Source organism: Hyperolius riggenbachi, chromosome 9, assembly GCF_040937935.1.
Source record: "Hyperolius riggenbachi isolate aHypRig1 chromosome 9, aHypRig1.pri, whole genome shotgun sequence".
In the NCBI taxonomy this organism is placed as follows: domain Eukaryota; kingdom Metazoa; phylum Chordata; class Amphibia; order Anura; family Hyperoliidae; genus Hyperolius; species Hyperolius riggenbachi.
In genome coordinates, this window is record NC_090654.1 from 42,211,150 (window position 1) to 42,229,084 (window position 17,935).

Here is a 17,935-nt window from a genome sequence, read left to right on the forward strand (position 1 = left end):
TCCACCTGTTTGTTAAGAGCTTCCAGGAGAGCTGGTCCAGTGTGACTCTCCGCTTTGAGGCAAGACATGCCTAAGATGGCGTGACACCGTCGTACCTGGCATGCAGCATAGGCCCTGGGGAGCTGGGGCTGTGTAGCTGGAGAGAAGATCGCAGCACCAGTAGAGTTGAACTACCACTCAGCCAAGGAGGAGGAAGATGACAGCGAGGAGGATGTATCAGGAGGAGAGGAGGTGGCAGGAGGCCTGCCTGCAAGCCGTGGAGGTGTCACAAGTTGGACCGCTGCACAGTCATGTACTCCCTGTTTGCCATCGGTCACCAGGTTGACCCAATGGGCTGTGTAAGTAATGAAGCGGCCCTGACCGTGCTTGGCAGACCATGCATGAATGGTCAGGTGGACCCTTGACCCAACGCTGTGTGCCAGAGATGACCCCACTTGCCTCTGAACTTCACGGTACAGTTTGGGTATTAGAGAAATAATTGCGGCCTGGTATCTTCCACTGTGGTGTCCCAATGGCCACACATTTTTGGAAGGCCACAGAGTCCACCAGCTGGTATGGTAACAGCTGGCAAGCTAACAGTTCCACCATGCCAGCTGTCAGACGCCGGGCAAGCGGGTGACTGGCAGAAATTGGCTTCTTCCGCTCAAAGATTTCCTTCACGGACACCTTGCTGTTGTGGGCAGAGGAGCAGGAACTGCTGAAGGGCAGAGGCGGAGTGGAGGAGGGTGGCTGTGAAGGTGCAAGGGAGAAAGCGGCTGAAGATGCTGCACCTGAAGGATGAACAGGAGAAGGAGGGTGGCTTTTCTTTTAGTGTGCTGCTTTTGCTCAGGTGCTCTTCCCATTGCAGTTTGTGCCTTTTCTCCTTGTGCCTTCGTAAGGCACTTGTCCCTACGTGAGTGTTGGCCTTTTCAACGGCTCAATTTTTAGAGGCAGGGACAACAGATGGCATTGCTCCAATCTGAGGCAGACACATGAAAAAATTCCAAACCGCTGAGCACCCCTGGGGTGATGGCACTAACCATGGTGGCATCAGCAGCTGACGTTGGAGGGCATGTTGGCTGGCTGTACTTAGGTGGCGATACATGGCGCCTGACACTGCCACCAGCTGTTTCTGACGACGAGCTCCCGCTGCTTCTTTCAGCAACTCATCTCCTCCTACTCCTCTCTGACTCCCCCTCTGAACTGTCCCCCTGTTTATCTCCTCTATTGGGAACATACGTGGGATCCGTATCATCGTCATCATCATAATCATCCTGCTCAGCTTCGCTTGCCTCAGACACCTCCAAAACTGCACCAACAGCAGGTACTTCATCATCTTCACATGTGACGTCCATATTGTCACCGCCTAACTCAGACATATGAGGTGGTGTAATTTGCTTAGCGCCTTCATCTGGTTGTAAAAATAATGACTGTGAATCAGTTAATTCCCCACCAATTAACTCCTGCGAAGTGTCAAATGCAATGGATGTGGTGTTTGTAGTAGCGCTGGTGGCTGCGGAAGATGAGGTGTTCTGTGTGAAATAGTCAACCACGTCCTGACAATCTTGGGAGTTGATGGGACGTGCCTTCTTCTGATCACTGTACTGTGGTCCAGGGCTGCACAAAATCACATCAGCACGACCTCGCACAGACCTGCCGGGTGGCCTTCCTCTGGGTCTGCCTCTACCTCTGCCTCTACCTGTTTTGTCCGTTTTGTCCATATCGGGGGGGGGGGGGGGGTGAAGGGAAAATTATGCACTGACTTGACTAATACAATGTGCAGTCACAAAGGTGCAGTTAACAGGTATGCACTGAGTGGTGTATCACACTGTGTGCACTCACATAGATAGGTGGGTGCACTGAACACACAGGTAGATATATGCAGTGATGGGTACTACAATGTGCACCTGTCACACACAGACAGGTACCGGACAGGCACAGTGACACTGCGTGCGCTCACGTCGGTAGGTGGGTGCACTGATGTGAGCAACAGGTAGTAAGTATATGCAGTGATGGGTATTACAATGTGCACCTGTCACACATAGACAGGTACCGGACAAGCACAGTGACACTGCGTGTGCTCACGTAGGTAGGTGGGTGCACTGTGAACAGGTAAGTATATGCAGTGATGGGTATTGTGCACCTGTCACGCACAGACAGGTACCGCACAGGCACAGTGACACTGCATGCGCTCACGTAGGTAGGTGGGTGCACTGAAGTGAACAACAGGTAGTAGGTAATTATATGCAGTGATGGGTATTACAATGTGCACCTGTCACACACAGACAGGTCCCGGACAGGCACAGTGACACTGCGTGCGCTCACGTAGGTAGGTGGGTGCACTGACTGAAGTGAACAACAGGTAGGCATATGCAGTGATGGGTATTACAATGTGCACCTTTCACACACACAGGTAGTCACTGAATGTGCTGGGCCTGGCAGTGGCACACACAGTAGGAATTACCAAGGCTGTCTATGCAACACAAGTGGCAGTGGGACACACACAAAAAAAAAAAGAGATCACAAGAACAATATTAGCTCTCAAAAGAGCTGTTGAGGGGTGCTTTTTTAGCAATAAGAATCAGCAAGGAGCAAGCTAAGAAGCTTACAAGAGCATAACTAAGATTTCCCTTTAGCTCTCTATGCAACAGCTCTCCCTTCTCTAATTAATGCTGGCACACGAGTGAGTCCAAAGCCTGACGCTGCCTGCCTTTTATAAGGGGGGAGTGGCTCCAGGAGGGAGTGTAGCCTGATTGGCTACAATGTGCCTGCTGACTGTGATGTAGAGGGTCAAAGTTGACCCTAATGATGCACTATGGGGGCGAACCGAACTTCCGGAAAATTTTGCGGTTCTCCGCGATCGCAAACCCCGGAAGTTCGCCGGGAACTGTTCGCCGGCGAACCGTTCAGGCCATCTCTATTTGTCATTAGCTACCCTCCCTCACAGGGGCGTCGTCTACGTGAAATCTCACAGAAGCTGAGATTACCTCCCCTGTGACATCATCAGTAGCAGCCTGTGTCTTGTTTTTTTATTTCCTCCACCAGTCTGCCGGATTCGTCCCGGCCATATGAAAGGAAGAGGTTCCTTCAATAAATGTAAAATATTTTATATTTGTCATCATGCAGCTGAAAAAAAGGCTGCTATTTATTATTATAATTTAGAAAATAGATTTTATTTCTGAAATATTGTATTTTTAATTTGGGGCCACTTTAAGTGATAGTCTTCGAAAACTGTTGACTGTTGATAATAGCATTTCATTCATTTTTTTATAGATTCTTTATTTTTCATTTTAATAATCCAGACATAGCCAAAATGAAAAATTGTAGGGAAAAAATATATAATAACATTTTTGATTCCTCGTATTAGCTTAAATGTTTAATTTCATATTCACACTATAGAATTACAATGACACTGAAGAGTATAGATAGAATCCATTAGACCAATAAAGTATCTTTTATTTCACTAATCTATTCCATCAATAGCATCTTTCAAAGTATTCTTGTAAATGGCAGTGAGATACTTAATCTATTTAAAAGTGGTAGTGTGAGGGTATAGAGGGGCCTGCTGGCCTTGGCCTCTGTAAAAGTGCTGACAGTCCGATTCCTCTACACCCTCACACCCACTATTGTTTGAACCTGTGGGTAATCTGTATGGACATCCAATGAAAGTCAGAGATTCCTCAGAGCAGTGCCCTGCTCTACCTCTTCCTTTGCTTACCCCGCAAAATGCATCATTGGGTGTTGTGTCCAATAAACTCCATTTCCTAACCTATGCTGTGGCCCACCACCATATCAGAATTTGGCATCTCCTAGCAGTATATTATTACATAGTCTGTGATATTCATTTCTGCCTCTTGTAAACCTTGCGAGCAAGACCCAAAAAAATCTGTTTGGGCAGCCCACTGGCATGCTGGGAGATGAGTGTCTTCAGCCTCTGGTAGCTCTCTTCCTCATATTGTCTGAAGATGGTTGGAAGATCCAGCACTCCGTACAATTGCTTCACCCGCAGCACCTTCTCCATGTCGTTCTGCCCATAGTTCTCCTGTGTGTCACAGAACAGCAAGGGTTAATTCTACACTCAGCTCCATCCAACAATGCACACCTCACACCTAAAGTTGATTGATGAAGTTGATTAATGATGTTGATGCAGCTTTACACAAATTTTAGAAGCAAATTTATGGAGATTCAAAATGGACCACTTGACTATCACCTTGGCAGAATTCCTCCTGTCCATTTTCTTTCAATTTTTATTTTTTATTTCACAATCAAGATACAACAAAAATTAGAAAATATATGTGGGTACCTTATGCATACAAAAGAAGAAAAGCAACATACAATTGTAGGTATAGAAAGTACATAGTTCTTGGTCTAGCCAACCCAAACTGGAGGTGAACTACATGTTGCCAGCCACTGCACATAGATATGGGTGGCTGGGGAGCTGCAGGTCCTCCACTGACTTTAAGTGAGTGGTGCAGGGGTCATAGACCAACCAATCAAATTGCTAAAATTGTGTCTACGTTATTGGGTTAGTATCTTTTCTTTGTAAAACAACTTGTGATAATGGGATATAAACATATGACCTAATCAGTAGTACCCTGAAAATTCACATGAATGTAGTATCAATATCTGAGTTAAGTTAAAGCTCAAGTGCAGATTAAAGAATGTAGTTTCGTGTAAAGTTTTAGATAATGATCAATCATTGAAGTCGTTAAATGCAGTGAACAGTGGTGGTCGTAATGGCCAAAAACTTTGTTTCGAAAATTTTGCGACTTTTTTCGCATTGAAAAACTTTGCATTAAAACTTTGCGTAGTATTTTAGGAAGTTACAGGTATTGCATAATTACGGCTACGGTACTTTGCGCGTAAATGGAACTGTGTAACATAATTACGCGTTAAACTTGCCAATGCGCATGCTATATATTAATGCGTATAACTAATCATGATGCGGAAATTTGTATGCGTACATCAGCATAATATGCATCAAAACCTACTGAGTGACTAATTCCGTAATTCTGCGTAATTATGAAGTTACACAAAGTTTTGATACATAATTACAGTTCACACGTAATTTATTACGCATTCTCCCATAAATTTTACATTACGATTACAATGAAAAGCGGAGCATTACAATGCGAAATTTCGCATTTGCGAAATTTTGCAGCACCACTGGCAGCGAATACACAACACAAACCATAGAATTAAAAACAAAAGCATAGACCCATAACAATACCACCTATATACAGGTACCTCATTGATATAGATATACCTCAGGTCCAGTTTTAAGTTGAATAAATTTGCCTAAAAAACGTGCATAGTCTTCCATCAACTCGAAATTATTTGCATCTCATCATTGATAACCTCTTATCACAACCCAGAGACCACTCCAAGCACTCCAAACACAAGCTCTCTTTCTTACCGCTCAAATTAATCCTAGAGATGGCCCGAACAGTTCACACGCAAACTTATTCTCGTCAACAACGCGGATTCACGTTCGCGGCAAAATGCGAACCTTTAGCACGTTCGACCCATCCCCTATACTACATCATTGGGCTAAACTTTGACCCTCTACATCACAGTCAGCAGACACATGGCAGACAATCAGGCTGCACTCCCTCCTGGAGCCCCCCTTTATAAAAGGCAGCAGCGTCTGCCATTTTCTTACTCTGCCTGCTGCTGTTATTAGTGAGAGAAGGGAGAGAGGTTGCTGCAGAGATAGGGAAAGCTTAGTTAGGCTCTTGTTAGGTTGCTCCTTGCTGATATTTGTTGCTGAAAAGTACCACCAAAACAGCTCTTTTGAGAGCTAATGTTCTTGTGATGTGTTTTTTTTTGTGTGTGGCCCACTGACACTGCATATACAGCCCTGTCTGTTGCAGCTGGCCCTTGCTAATAGCTATACTGTGCCAGGGCCCAGCACATTCAGCACACCTTTTCACTGCACCTGTGTGACTGCACATTGTATCATACCACCAGCAGTCACTGCATACTTTCACTGCACCTGTGTGACTGCACATTGTATCATACCACCAGCAGTCACTGCATACCTTTCACTGCACCTTTGTGACTGCACATTGTATCATACCACCAGCAGTCACTGCATACCTTTCACTGCACCTGTGTGACTGCACATTGTATTATACCAGCAGTCAGTGCATACCTTTCACTGCCCCTGTGTGACTGCACATTGTATTATACCAGCAGTCACTGCATACCTTTCACTGCACCTGTGTGACTGCACATTGTATTATAGCAGCAATCAGTGCATACCTTTTCACTGCACCTGTGTGACTGCACATTGTACTGTTTTATACCTGACAGTCAGTGCATACCTTTCACTTGAATGGATGGCAGACTTGCCCTCCATAACAGATTCGTTATAGGATTTCAAGTGTATTCGTCTCATCATTATACAGGGAGTGCAGAATTATTAGGCAAATGAGTATTTTGACCACATCATTCTCTTTATGCATGTTGTCTTACTCCAAGCTGTATAGGCTCGAAAGCCTACTACCAATTAAGCATATTAGGTGATGTGCATCTCTGTAATGAGAAGGGTTGTGGTCTAATGACATCAACACTCTATATCAGGTGTGCATAATTATTAGGCAACTTCCTTTCTGCAGTGTGCATAAAAATTGAATGAAAAATTGCTTGCAGCTTGGAATTGGGCAAAACAAACTTCTTGACAATTTGGACTTCAAAAATACCTCAAGCTGCATATAATTTACTTGAATCTGTAGGTAAGTAGAAAAAGTAGAAAAAAAAGTAGAACCTACTAATCATCTACTCCCACCTGTATATTCAGTGTTGCCAAAAGTCTCTTCTTCTGCTGAGTGACCTCTCCAGGGGTAAGCCTGGGGTGCCTGGCACCTGGGTGCAAGATTTTCTCTGGCGCCTATGGGAGTGGTTAAATTAACTGTGCCCAACCACATAACCACACCAGTGTCCTGCCTAATCACACCCACACCTTCCACCTCTTTCCGCATGCATGTGATACCCCATTCCTACCCCTCTTCCATGGGCTTGCTCCTGGCTGGCTTTGGCTTCCTGCGAGTCTGATAGTCTCTGGACTGACTCAGGCTGAGAGGCTCTGCGAGTGCGACGCAGTCACACACTGCCTACTTATGGCTGCCTGCGGCCACCCTACTCTCGCTTGCTGTCGTCGGCTCCTCCCCCCGCCAAGCCCAAGCATGATGGGGGTTGCCTGTATATTTCCCGTTGCACCGCGCAGCCTGCCAGTGTTGCCAACCTTTCACGTTATTTTTTACGGACAAATACCTAAAAATTTACTGACAAAAGATTATTTTTACTGACAAAATTTCCCCACTAAATGCACATAAGAGACAGCGTTTCACCAGTAAATGCACGTAATGAGAGACAGCTTTTCCCCAGTAAATGCACATAATGAGAGACAGCTTTTCCCCAGTAAATGCACATAATAAGAGACAGCTTTTCACCAGTAAATGCACATAACAAGAGACGGCTTTTCACCAGTAAATGCACATAACAAGAGACCACTTTTCACGGGTAAATGCACATAACAAGAGACCGCTTTTCACCAGTAAATGCACATAACAAGTGACCGCTTTTCACCAGCAAATGCACATAATCAGAGACCGCTTTTCACCAGCAAATGCACATAATAAGAGACAGCTTTTCACCAGCAAATGCACATAATAAGAGACAGCTTTTCACCAGCAAATGCACATAATAAGAGACAGCTTTTCACCAGCAAATGCACATAATGACAAACAGCCAGTATCCCCAGTATATGTAGCCAGGGATATATGTGCCCAGTATATGTAGCCAGAGGTATATGTCCCCAGTATATGTAGCCAGGGATATATGTGCCAAGTATATGTACCCAGTATATGTAGGCAGGTGTATATGTCCCAGTATATGTAGGCAGGTGTATATGTCCCAGTATATGTAGCCAGGGGGAATATATCCCAGTATATGTAGCCAGGGGGTATATGTCCCCAGTATATGTAGCAGGGGGTATATGTCCCCAGTATATGTAGCCAGGGGGTATATGTCCCCAGTATATGTAGCCAGAGGTATATGTCCCCAGTATATGTAGGCAGGGGTATATGTCCCAGTATATGTAGCCAGGGGGTATATGTCCCAGTATATGTAGCCCGGGGGTATATGTCCCAGTATATGTAGCCAGGGGGTATATGTTCCAGTATATGTAGGCATTGGTATATGTCCCAGTATATGTAGCCAGGGGGTATATGTCCCAGTATATGTAGCCAGGTATAGGGACCCCATTTAGGTAGTGAGTGGCAGCGACCCCCGTTAGTGAGTGACAAGAGCCCACCCGCCTGCTCGCTCCCTCTCTCCCTCCCTCCCTCTAGCTGCCGCCGCTCCCCCCTCACCTGCAGCATCAGTCAGACCTCAGGATCAGCGGGTGACCCGACCAGAGCGGGCACTGGACGCACCCGCTCTATATGCGGAAGTGATGTCACTTCCGCATATCAGACATCCGCATATCAGTGTGGCGTGCTAGGTCCTAGCGCCCGCACTATTGGTCGCTGCCTGATCGAGGTCTGACGTGGCGCCACTGTTCCGACGTAACCGGGGGCTAGAGGGAGGGAGGGAGTGCCGGCCAGAGGGGGTGAGCAGCGGCCGGGCGGGCGCCTGTCGCAGACAGGCGCCTGGGTGCAATGCACCCGCCCAGGCTAGGCCCTGGACCTCTCCCTCAACTGTATGTTCTGTTCACCTCCAGAAGCCATCTCCTGGCCAGAATGAACCTTATCTGATCTATGTGTAATATTTATTTCCAAGCCTAACTTTGGCTACAAAAGCACACCAACTAGGGCCACACTCACTAATCTTGTTGTCCTGGAGTTTTCCAAGTCAGCAGTTGTAGGCAATAGCACCATCCCTTCAACCAGATGGCACCCTGTAGTGCTAAAAGCAAAGGACTTACATAATCGAAGTAATCACCCCCCCCCCCACCACCACCACCACGAATCCTAGGAACAAGCTGCTCTCCCTGTGCAACAATAAGCAAATGTGCAGCTCCCCTGGTCATTGTTCCCCCCCACTAGGTAGCTAAATTTTTTTATCGTTTGGTAGACCCAGGTTTTCTGCACCTTTTGGGGTATATATAAAGATTTCAAAAATATTCTTAACTGCTTTTCTGACAGTGCGTACCAGTGGATGCAGAGATTTCTGGATGAGGAGGACATCTACCTTTGCAACTCATTATCATCTGGAGCTCTGGAGTTGAGAACAAAGCTTTTGGTCAACTCGGGCAGGAGCACTTGAGAGTAGTCAAAATGTGAACAGTCCTGTAACAATTTGGGCACTCAGTCAGGCAGGGTTTGGCAACAGATCAGGTAGTCAGACAGGCAGGAGTTGGCAACAGATCAGGTAGTCAGACAGGCAGGAGTTGGTAACAGATCAGGTAGTCAGACAGGCAGGAGTTGGTGACAGATCAGGTAGTAAGACAGGTAAGAGAGAATGGAATTGGTAGACAGGCAGGATTCAGCAACAGGGCAGGTAATCTTGAAGCTTTTGGCTCAGAACGCAGGCAGCAGCCAGGTGAGTTAACCCTTGCAGATCTCGCCCTCACCTCTTGCACACTACAGGACGCTCCTTTTGCAAAAGCATTCTCACTCATTCCTATTTGTTTGTTTTCTCAAGGTGAGATACTTATACTTTGCTAGTCCCCAACATCTAGTCCATCATGGGACCCAGGTAGACACCCAGTCAGATACCTCACTTCTTTCTTTAAAGTTACATGATCCTATCAGGATGGGGGTGGAGCCATTATGGCAAGAAGGTAATCCAGGAAAGGAGAATTATAGTAAGTTTTTATACAAATTTGCCATTTCTGTAATATTTCAAAAGCTTGCTCTGCCCAAGCATGGCTCCTCCCCCACTTGAATGATCTGTATTCTTCTAGAAGCCCCCTCTTCCCCAGAATAGCTCTTTTGTCCACTTATGTCACTTGTTTACCTCTGGTACCCTCTCTCCACAATCTGTGTGTTCTGTTTACCTGCAGAAGCCTCCTCTGCTCAGGTGTGACTCTCTTCAGTGCCTCTATCACCAGCCAGGTACACTTGTTCTCCTGAATGTTACTCCCAATCTTGCCCGTCACATCAGTGTCCCCAAAGCAATCCAGATAATCATTCTGTGGATTAAAAGAAACAGGGAAGCATTCAGCAGGTATATGTGTGGGATGGGGAAATCTTATTTCTCTGGAAGATGTAAGGAACCAACAGCAATATTCACATTCATCATATGCCTGCATATCACAGCTGAGGATTACATTCAGCTCAAGATAGTTAGATACGGAAAATTGTGCCTAGAGGAAGCACTGAAACTCCACCTCATGGTAGGAAAGAGCAGGCAATTGAGGTAGGCGGCCACAGATTGAAGTGGGTATGTCCCACATGAAGTGAATAGGCATGACAGACCTCAGTAACAGACAACACCTCATGAATCACTCCACTAGTAACAGCCTCCTAGTAACAGATCAGACCTCCTGCTCTCAACACTTCACCTCACTTATGGCTGGGCCTGGGATAGAATGACAACACCAGTGCTACTTGCAAATTTTCACCACAGTCATTTTCACATCGAAAATGCTAATTTCTGCTTCAAAAATACATTTGTGAAAATACATTGTATTTTCGCAATGTCAGTTTTCACCAAAATTACCAGAATTTTTGCCTAAATTGCCACCAGTGAGTTAGTTGAGTTAAGAGCAAATTACCTTTTTAAGCTAAAAATGGCACACAAAAAAACTCCCTTTAAAGCGAAAAATCAGACATTTTCACTGAAAAGTCGAATTGTACATTATTTTCCGAAAATTAATGCAAAAAAGAATTTTCACTCATCACTGGACGTCACTCACATGATTCCATGCTCTTTAGCCACAACAGAATTCATGGCCACCGTATATCCAGTTGTAAAGCTTCGCTGCATTGCAGCAGCTAATCCAATAAATTCAATAATATGAAGCCCATGGCAAAAGCTACATTATTGCCATAACCTAGGTATAGCTTTGGATACAGAGGCAGGGCTAGTTCTGTGGCAGAGCCCAACTCATGTAGCATCTTAACAAACTGGGAGGAAGGTGGCAAAGGAAAAAAAATGAAATGAAATAAAAAACAGTTTTAAAGGTAAGATTGAACTTATCTCAAGAATGAGAGTGTCAGTAAGTCAAGCACAGTTTGGAGTGCCATTGCCAAGTAACGACCTGGCACCCCAAGCTGTGTTTGGCTTACTCCAACACATTGTGCACTGCCCTGAAGAAGCAGGTTTTGCCGCAAAATGCATTGCCAATGTTTTTGCGTCTCAACAAACGATTTGTTATCAATGTTTTTTGTATGTCTGGCAACTTTTTGTAACTCATTCTTTTTTATTTTTGTTTTAATTTTATATATATTTAGCAGTGTTGCACTGGGAGACATCTCAAGCTCACTCCAACCTGAATTACCGCAAATTCTTTCTGTTTTAAGAAAGCAAAAGTTCTTTTTGTAACTCATTCTTGAGTTAAAGGGATACTATAGATTAACATGTGTTTTTTAACCTGAGTTAGAGAGAGTTCCTGAAGTGCTGGTAAATAATGATGTATACATTTCATCTGCTTATCTATTTTGTTTACTGTAACAAATTCCTTTCACTCTGAACTGACCACACTGTCTGCTCATTTCTGACGGGAGAGTTAATGAGGTGAGGGAGGATTTCCCTCACTGTTATCTCTGTGTGTAGCTGTGTGTCAGAGAACTCTCAGAAGAAGCTGCATTTTTCTGAGCTGTCTGCAAGAGAGCAGAGGAAATGTAACTTGTTTTAAACATGTAATTGTCTGTGACAGCACAGCTTTTCATATTTTTTTGGGCTTTCAGTGAAAAATACTCTGCAGTCTGATATGCAGGCAACAACACTGGCTGTGCATTGAAGCAGACACCCCTTTGCAAATGATTTGTTCCAGTAGAGCTATATCCTACACACAATGAATTAAAGCTTTTGCCTCTGATATTTAACATGAAAAATAGGAAAATGCTTATACAGCTTGTCACGGACGGTTGCGGGGCCGCAGGCGCGTCCTGTAACCGCCCGTGAAGAAAAGCGATCGCACTCGATTCTCTGCGTCGATTGCGCTTCAAATCGATAGAATCTGGATTTATTGTGTAGGAGGTCTGCAGTCCTTTCTTAGCAGAGGAATAGCATCACCTTAACTGCAGGATGGCTCTTTTGATATGCTAATGAGCCTGGGCCCAGAGAGTCCCTGGCTTCAAGCTGTGCTGATGGCCCATCCATCAGGTATAAGGTGACAAACACCATGACAGAACCAATTTAGAGTGAGGAAACTCAGACACTCCGACTCCTTTTCCCAGCAGGGAGCCGACATGTGGCTTGCTGCTGCCAACTTCAAAGAACCTTTGCCTGGGAATGACCTGGTATAAATCCCAGGGGTCTCTCATATTCCATAAATTGCTATATGTATCATATTTTCTGTGTTGCCAGGCTGGCAGACCCTCCAAACTAACAGAGCAGGTAGGGCCCTGCCTGGCGTTGGTTCTGAGAACATTTCAGAACCTTCTGAGGTAAAGACTGCCCGTTAGGCAGTCCAACAGTGCCCTAATGGTACCACAGGGGTCCCACCCCTCATGTTTGGTATCAGACTGCTGGGTACATCGAGGCAGATCTGAAAATATTAGTAAATCTGCCCTGACCTGTACGGTTCTGTGAGATAGAGCCCATATATGGGTAGATATGATTTCTAGCCCCAGTACAAGAGGAGGGCTCATCTCATCTTTGAAGGAGGTGTATAGCTCCCCGCCCTCACTCCCTCCTACTGAAGCAGGGGCATAAGAATGGCTGAGGACCCAAACTCAGGGTCCTCCACACTGAACCATCTTGCACTCATCAGATGCCAGCTTGAGGATATGCTGGTATCCACCTGGTCTGAACTCTGGACTTTGAAACCAAGGACTTTATGATTCTTCCCACAATAAGGACATCTTTCCAGGAACTAAGTATTTTTCTCCCTTCTTTTATTTTTCATACTGGCTATTACTGTTTTAATAATTGTTGATTTTCATAATTGTCTGTATATATTAATTATTTATATTGCGTGAATAAACGACTTTCCCCAAGTCATTCACTGTTTCGCTACCCTGCTTATCAGCACACACAGAAATGATCCCGGGTCTCTGAAGATACGCTACTGTTTGTTTGTTGTTGGCTAGACAGAATATCGTGTGTTTAACCGTTTTATTCGCAGGATTAGTCAGTCAGTTAGTGGGCCCCACGGTCCCATAGTAACCGCGGTGGTGGCAGTTTACTCTGAACCAGTAGGTGACGTTGTAATTACCCGTGTCTCACAGGCTCCCTTCTGAGTTGTCTGCGGCTAATTCTTAACGGTTCCTGCGCATTGACTGCGACCAGAGTTCGCACGATCTGTGCGCTGGCACCGTTTAGAAGGCTAAGTGCGGTCAGCCACTAGAGCTCCTGTGACAGTGTTAGGCAGCGGTTGGGACCTGTGTTGTGCTGAAAGTATCTAAGATAGCGCTAGCGCTATCGAGAAACAAACTAATTCGTTGGTGTAGCTGGAAGGCAATATATTTTTTATATATACAGAGAGACTGTGTAGCCAGTACCCCTCCCCAAAAGTTTTATTTTATTTGGCGTGGAAATGTCCGGGAACTACAAGAAAATGTGCCTGGCGGACCTGCAAAATCTTTGCCAAGAGAGAGGCATTGATGTCGGCCGCAAGAAACAAGGGGACCTGGTAACGGAATTGTTTCAATGGGATACCCAGCAACTGCAGGAGCTGGATGTGTCTGCTGAGGTAGACGCTGACCCATCTGACTCAAGGCAAGGGGAACCAGAGACTGAGACTCCTGACCGTACAGAGGTTGTGCATCCTGAGGGCCCTGCATCAACAGTTACGCCGGAGAATGTCAGTGTGGACCCCAATCCCAGAGTTTCTGACAGTACTCGCCCGGAACTGGCCAGTACTGGACTGTCCATGGGTGCTGACCCGGTAATGCAGCAGGCATTACAAAAGCTGATGGAGACTGACCTGGACAAGTACCTGCAGTACATGCGTGAGGAGCGCCAATCTGCGGAACGGGAGCGCCAACGACAGCATGAGCTAAACATGGCAAAAGTGCAACAGGCCAGCCGGAGTTCACCGCCCAGCCTCCCTGCTGAAGGAGCTGCAGCCCCCGTAAGTGCAAAATTTAAATTTGCTAATATCGAGAAAGACACAGACATTGACTTGTTTTTGCGATCTTTCGAAAAAGCATGCCGTCAGTATCGTCTGTCCCAAGACCAGTGGGCCAGACATCTGACACCTTTGCTGCGCTACAAAGCGCTTGATGCTTTCGCAGAATTGCCTGCGGAAAAGGATAATGATTATGCTGCTATAAAAGACGCTATCATTACTAAGTACCAGCTGACGCCAGAAGCCTATCGGAAAAAGTTCAGGGCCTGGCAGAAAAAGTCTTCTGATTCGTACCGAGATGTGGTCAGCAGCTTGCTCCCCACACTCCGCCAGTGGACGCTAGGCCTCACCAAAGGGTCTTATGGCGTCCTGGAGGACTTGATAGTCCTCGAACAATTTCTGAACATTTGCCCTGCTGATGTACGACAGTTTGTGTTAGAACGCAGGCCGGCTTCAGCCACTGTCGCTGCAGACCTTGCTGAGACTTTTGCAACTACCCGGGTGGCTGATCCCCGCAGAACTGTCCCATCCAGCTGGAGAGGAGGTCAGCCCAATACCTCGGCAGACCCTCCTGCCCCTGTGAGCCGTCCGCCACAGAGGCCACCCAGCGCAGCTGCTGCACCCAGGCCTGCAGCGCCTGGAGAGGTCACCTGTCACTACTGCCGCCAGCCCGGACACATGAAATTCGACTGTCCGGAGCGGAGACAGACACCACCAGCACCTGGATCATCTGCATCACCTGCACCTCACCCACAGCAGAGGCAGCCCGCCAGCGAACCACAGCCTGGATCATCCGATTTTGTCCTGTTTGCCCGCGGAAAGGAAATCCGCGACCGAACCGACCAGCAGCAACTTGTTAGAGTGAACGGCAAAGTTGTCACCGGATTTCGAGACACCGGAGCTGACATCACGTTAGTTCACTCACATCTTGTGCCAAAGGAGAGCATCAGCTCCAGCCGATCCCTTGCCCTTACTGGAGTAGAGGGCACCCTTTTCCACATAGCCCACGCCAGAGTGAAGCTGGATTGGGGAGTGGGAGGGGTCCACGAAAGGGTTGTTGGGGTTATGAAGGATCTCCCAGTCCCTGTGTTGCTAGGGACTGATTTGGGCAAGCTTGTGTCCTACTATGAACCTGCCACGACCGCCTTGTCGCTCACGGAAGGAGACGGACTCTCCACCCACCACCAGGTACTTTATACACTTGGAGGAGCACCAGGGGGAGGTGGGTTAAATGTGCCCAGTTCAAGGGTACCCGGTTCAATAGTGCCTGCTTCAAAGGCACCTGAGTTTGATGTACAGACTGTCTGTTGTGATGATGCTGTAACTGTACCTGAGTTTACTGTACAAACTGTCTGTGATGAAAATGTTCCTGTTACTGTTATAAATGCTTGTGACAATGATGTAGGTAATGCCAATATGTGCCATTCTGACAGTGTACCTGTGCTAGCCATACCGCGCAGCTGCACTGCTCGGAACCCGAGCTCAGAACAGGTGGAGGGGGTTCCGGCCTCCTCCCCCTCCTCTGACCGCAGGGATGAGACCTTTCAGCCGCTGGCCTCGTGTGACATGAGCCAGTTGGCTGAAACTGACAGCGCCGTATTCTCAGCCGCACTACAAAGTGACCCAAACCTGGAGGTGCTCCGGCAGCAAGCCGCTGAGCCCCTCGCAGACGGGGCCGCTTTCAAGGTGTACTGGGAAGGTGGGAGACTGTACAGTGAGTCTGTACAGCCCAGTACCGGTAGATCACACGCGAATACCAAATGGCTTGTGGTCCCGAGTGCGTTCAGGGGACATGTGCTGAAATCCACACATGGTAATCCTCTGACAGGGCACTCGGGTGTCCGCAAGACACTTGCCGGTATTCGGAAACAGTATTATTGGCCCCGGATGAACAGGGATGTAGCGAACTACTGCAGGGCATGTGCCGTCTGTCAGGAGCTGGGAAGGTCCAGGGATTCCCGCGGGGTTCCCTTGGGTCCACAGCCACTTGGCAGGGGAACCCTGCGTGGGCTGGCTGTTGACCTAACCAACCCACTGCCCGTTGTCAGCAGTCCCGGCAGACACCACGTCCGACTGCAGTGGCGCAAACGCCCTGTCCAGAACGGTCCATGTCGGGTCAACCCTGAGGGTAGCAGACTGCGACCGGTCCAGGGGAACCGAGCCACAGGCTCCAATAGGTTTTCCCGCCGCACCGGCAACCCGAGACCCGTCAGCCAGGTTGGCCGACCCGCAGCGGGCAGCCGACCCCAGAGCGCCAACGGGGAACTAGATCAGATCTCGCAGGTTAGCGGCAACGACACACATCTTGCTGATGAATGTCTATCTGCCTTCTCCCCAGGGAGGGCTGTCACGGACAGTTGCGGGGCCGCAGGCGCGTCCTGTAACCGCCCGTGAAGAAAAGCGATCGCACTCGATTCTCTGCGTCGATTGCGCTTCAAATCGATAGAATCTGGATTTATTGTGTAGGAGGTCTGCAGTCCTTTCTTAGCAGAGGAATAGCATCACCTTAACTGCAGGATGGCTCTTTTGATATGCTAATGAGCCTGGGCCCAGAGAGTCCCTGGCTTCAAGCTGTGCTGATGGCCCATCCATCAGGTATAAGGTGACAAACACCATGACAGAACCAATTTAGAGTGAGGAAACTCAGACACTCCGACTCCTTTTCCCAGCAGGGAGCCGACATGTGGCTTGCTGCTGCCAACTTCAAAGAACCTTTGCCTGGGAATGACCTGGTATAAATCCCAGGGGTCTCTCATATTCCATAAATTGCTATATGTATCATATTTTCTGTGTTGCCAGGCTGGCAGACCCTCCAAACTAACAGAGCAGGTAGGGCCCTGCCTGGCGTTGGTTCTGAGAACATTTCAGAACCTTCTGAGGTAAAGACTGCCCGTTAGGCAGTCCAACAGTGCCCTAATGGTACCACAGGGGTCCCACCCCTCATGTTTGGTATCAGACTGCTGGGTACATCGAGGCAGATCTGAAAATATTAGTAAATCTGCCCTGACCTGTACGGTTCTGTGAGATAGAGCCCATATATGGGTAGATATGATTTCTAGCCCCAGTACAAGAGGAGGGCTCATCTCATCTTTGAAGGAGGTGTATAGCTCCCCGCCCTCACTCCCTCCTACTGAAGCAGGGGCATAAGAATGGCTGAGGACCCAAACTCAGGGTCCTCCACACTGAACCATCTTGCACTCATCAGATGCCAGCTTGAGGATATGCTGGTATCCACCTGGTCTGAACTCTGGACTTTGAAACCAAGGACTTTATGATTCTTCCCACAATAAGGACATCTTTCCAGGAACTAAGTATTTTTCTCCCTTCTTTTATTTTTCATACTGGCTATTACTGTTTTAATAATTGTTGATTTTCATAATTGTCTGTATATATTAATTATTTATATTGCGTGAATAAACGACTTTCCCCAAGTCATTCACTGTTTCGCTACCCTGCTTATCAGCACACACAGAAATGATCCCGGGTCTCTGAAGATACGCTACTGTTTGTTTGTTGTTGGCTAGACAGAATATCGTGTGTTTAACCGTTTTATTCGCAGGATTAGTCAGTCAGTTAGTGGGCCCCACGGTCCCATAGTAACCGCGGTGGTGGCAGTTTACTCTGAACCAGTAGGTGACGTTGTAATTACCCGTGTCTCACAGGCTCCCTTCTGAGTTGTCTGCGGCTAATTCTTAACGGTTCCTGCGCGTTGACTGCGACCAGAGTTCGCACGATCTGTGCGCTGGCACCGTTTAGAAGGCTAAGTGCGGT

General features: G+C 47.2%; 1 protein-coding gene across 2 annotated transcripts in view; it reads right to left on the bottom strand.

Annotated features, from left to right (window-relative positions):
- Positions 1–3,341: 3,341 nt before the first annotated feature.
- LOC137531571 (farnesyl pyrophosphate synthase-like) overlaps positions 3,342–17,935 on the bottom strand; it is a 58,223-nt gene continuing 43,629 nt past the window's right edge. For both annotated transcript variants that reach the window (XM_068251494.1, XM_068251495.1), the window contains 2 exons: positions 9,983–10,117; positions 3,342–4,021 (listed from right to left, as the gene is read on the bottom strand). In XM_068251494.1, the coding sequence (XP_068107595.1) occupies positions 3,821–4,021; positions 9,983–10,117 (336 nt within the window). In that variant the 3' untranslated portion in view covers positions 3,342–3,820. The remainder of the gene's footprint in view (positions 4,022–9,982; positions 10,118–17,935) is intronic.